Source organism: Sinocyclocheilus anshuiensis, unplaced genomic scaffold (assembly GCF_001515605.1).
Source record: "Sinocyclocheilus anshuiensis isolate Anshui unplaced genomic scaffold, SAMN03320099.WGS_v1.1 scaffold163, whole genome shotgun sequence".
Lineage (NCBI taxonomy): Eukaryota > Metazoa > Chordata > Actinopteri > Cypriniformes > Cyprinidae > Sinocyclocheilus > Sinocyclocheilus anshuiensis.
In genome coordinates, this window is record NW_015548223.1 from 1,601,262 (window position 1) to 1,605,157 (window position 3,896).

Consider the following 3,896-nt stretch of genomic DNA (forward strand, 5'->3'; position numbering starts at 1 on the left):
TAGGCAGAAGCACCGACCCAGTGTTTACAAAGCGAACGTGCAAAGAAAGTCCAAAGCCCTTTACAAAAAAAGGTAAAACAACGATGTCGGACGATTTTGAAGTTGGAGGAGAAAATGAGATGACCTTTCCAACGTGATTACGTAATGCCTGAATTTGTGGACGCGCATCGCAGAGCTAGCGCAAGAGGTGCATTTGTGGTTAAAAAGTATATACATTAAAAAAAATTATTATAATTTTTTTTTTAGAAAATTACCGATCGCTTCACTAGATAAGACCCTTATTCCTCGGCTGGGATCGTGTCGAGCCCTTTGAAGCTGCACTGAAACTGCAATTTGGACCTTCAACCCATTGAGCACCATTGAAGTCCATTATATGGAGAACAATCCTGGAATGTTTTCCTCAAAAACCTTCATTTCTTTGCGACTGAAGACAGAAAAACATGAACATCTTGGATGACATGGGGGTGAGTAAATTATCAGGACATTTTTATTCTGGAAGTGAACTAATCCTTTAATCGGACAGAATTGATACTTGGGGTTAGAAGTTTGTTCAAAGCCATGTAAGTTAGAAGTGGCCTTTAAACTTTGACTGAAAAAGACTGAAAAAGGAGAGGAAAACAGATCTCGGCACAGCACTGAAATTTTCATGAGTTTGACATGCTGTGCTCGACGGACTGATTCTGAGCAGCGGGATTTGCATCACGTTTACTGCAGCACGTCTGAACAACTTAGTCAGGTTGTTCTACTGACAACACTATTCACAAATAATAAAGACTTGTGCGTAACAGGAGAAGATCTAAATAACAGTGTCCAACAGACAAAAGATTCATAAACGGACTTGTTAAATAACCAAAACAGACCCAGAACCCAATGAAAACATCCTTATATGGTATCCGATACTTTTATGATCTATAGAGGTTGCATCTGTATTTATGATCTTGTATGGGAGGTTAATTGAACTACACTAGGTAAGTTAATTTCTCTAATAGGATCAATAAAACACATTAAACTGAAACCAGTCCTCCAAACTACTGACTGTGGAGTAACCTCAAGAAGAGCCTGAGACGCTGACACACAAGACTCAGCAGTCGCCATTGATCCCTGGGCTAATTTCAACCTACCTTATTAATTAATGCCATTCAGCCAGTCTCAAGAGACGCATAACGAGAATACATCTAAAGGAAGGACTTTAACGCTACTGCTAAAGTAGAGGTGCTCAAATCTGCTCCACAGCTGCCTACTGAGGGCTCTCGAGAAGGTCTTACTGTAGGCTTCCCACAACTTCTGACCCATTAATTTCCCACACATTTGTGAATGTGATTAACATCAGTGTTGTTATTGTTAAAGGGTTAGTTCACCCCAAAATGAAAATTCTGTCATTAATTTCCCTCCCTCATGTCGTTCCAAACCCGTAAGACCTTCGTTCATCTTCAGAACACAAATTAAGATATTTATAGCTCGCGCATGAACATAATCTGCGTAATCAGTGTTGTTTATGCTTAGGGGAAAGCGTGCGTATGCGTTGTGATACTCTCTAAAATGGTGGAAGACGTAACTCGGAGGAGAAGAATTGTTGAAAAAATTATGTTATTTTTGTTTTCTTTGCGCTCAAAAAGTATTCTCGTAGCTTCGCAAAACTGAAGTTGAGCGACTGATGTCACATGGACTGTTTTACTGATGTCCTTACTACGTTTCTGGACCTGGGAACATTACAGTTGTGTTGCTCTCTATGCAGGGTTCGAGAGCTCTCACATTTCATCAAAAATATCTTAATTCGTGTTCCGAAGATGAACGAAGGTCTAACGGGTTTGGAACGACATGAGGGTGAGTAATTAATGACAGAATTTTCATTTTTGGGTGAACTATCCCTTTAAACAAAACTGAAAGTAAAATTAAAATTTTTAAAAATAATTTTCAGTAACTGAAATATAATAAAATACAAATATTAGATGAAAAACTTTGCAACTAACTGAACTAAAATAAGTTTAATTTGAAGTACTAAAAAGGCTAAAATTAAAATGTAAAAATAAAAACTAAATAGAAACATTAAAAAACCTAAAACTAATAAAAATGACAAAATTGCTAAAACGTTACTTTAAAATTATTCAATTAAAATTAAAACTGAAAATATGAATATAAAAGCTAATTCAAAATATTAATAAATACTATAATATTGTACAAATAATACTAATATAACCCTGGTTTAATTAAAATCCTTTAAATTGATTAAAACATAAAAAAATGTGTAGAGATTTTACTCATTGATATCAATTTTTAGCTACTGGAATATTTTAGAACAATGCATTTAAAAAAAAAATAAAGTACAATTTTATTTTTTATGGAATTTTCCATTATAGACTTTAAAGATTTCATTTATTTCTGTGACTTTTCCAGGTCAGGAAATCGCAATTTAAAACTGTCTGATATTTCTAGGTTTTCAATTACCATGGGAAATACTGTGAGTTCAGAAATCGTAATTATGACATCATGTGAATTCAAGAGATTTTGCTCAGAATAAAAAAAACAAAACAAATACATGCATTGGGAAATTTCATATTTCTCTCGTTTTTACTTCCTAACAAAGCCAGAAGCATTTCAGCACTAGTGAAAAAAATAAATAAAAATTAATTATAAAACAACTAACATACAATAAAAAAAAACTCGGTTTTTAGCCCCAAACCGTGCATGGCTACATCTATATGTTTACACAATAGCGCAATGTCCACGCATCTTTAGAATACTTGGGTGACACTCATTCTATTCCTGCATACTACTTTGAAAAAAATAAATACAATAAAAATAGTGTGAATTAGAACGCAGCCCTGAAAACTACAGTAGGTGTGTTAGAGCAAGAAGACAGATCTCCAGGAGGAGCATAAAGAGCCCCTGCCATGATCCAAAACCCAAAAGTATCAATGAAATTAAATCCCCATGTAAGATATGTGAAGATTCCACTTGAAATGATGCTAAAACTAGATAAACACTGACCCGAGAGCAAACATTCATCTCTGACTTTGAGAGTTTCCTCTGACCTGCAGCTGCAGGAATGGGATGTTGAAGAAGCGATGGAGGTATTTGAGACCAAAGCCGTTTTTCATGGAGGACTCGGCATAGTGGATGTAGGAGGAGCCTGGAGGTCTAAAATGAGAAAGGATTATGGGATTAAGGAAAAGTTGACTGATAAGTGACAGACATACATTATTCATAAGAGCTTTGCATGGTATATCTGGAGTCGTTTTAACTGGGTAAAAAAATAAAAATAAAAGGTTCAGTAACAGGTTTTTTTTGTGTAGGTTATTCATAAAAGACAGATCTTCCCAGTATTTATTGAAACGCTTGTTATTTCCCTTGCTTGATTCATCAGCATAAACTGCTGAATTGTTTCACACGGGCAAAAATATTTCATTTTTCAAGGTCAGATAATCTAGAAGGAAAAACTTTTAAAGTAAAGTGTGCAATTTTAATTTGTAAAAATGCTTTCCCATTTGTAGACTGGCTTACTGAAAAACGTTAACACAAACAAAAACTCTGATACTTTTTTAGCCATCTGACATACAAACTTCTGGCTCCACGAGTTTGAGGCAAGACTACCTGTTTGAAACTCAAAGTCTTCACAACAACCCATCAAAATAAAAGTTTAACTTGAAGAAACTGTGACAGAAATACATTACTACTGTACAGTAAATGTACTTCTCAAAGTAATAATATTAAAGGGGTCATATGATGCGATTTCAAGTTTTCCTTTCTCTTTGGAGTGTTACAAGCTCTTGGTGCATAAAGAAGATCTGTAAAGTTGCAAAGACTAAAGTCTCAAATCCAAAGAGATATTCTTTATAAAAGTTAAGAGTCAGCCACACCTACCTAAAACGGCTCGTTCTAACACACCCCCACATATC

General features: G+C 35.1%; 1 protein-coding gene across 1 annotated transcript in view; it reads right to left on the reverse strand.

Moving 5' to 3' along the window:
- The window catches only part of LOC107654293 (rab-like protein 6), a 29,503-nt gene that overhangs the window by 9,487 nt on the left and 16,120 nt on the right, over positions 1-3,896 (reverse strand). Inside the window, exon 9 of the mRNA XM_016441318.1 lies at positions 3,014-3,138. Within this exon, the coding sequence (XP_016296804.1) occupies positions 3,014-3,138 (125 nt within the window). The remainder of the gene's footprint in view (positions 1-3,013; positions 3,139-3,896) is intronic.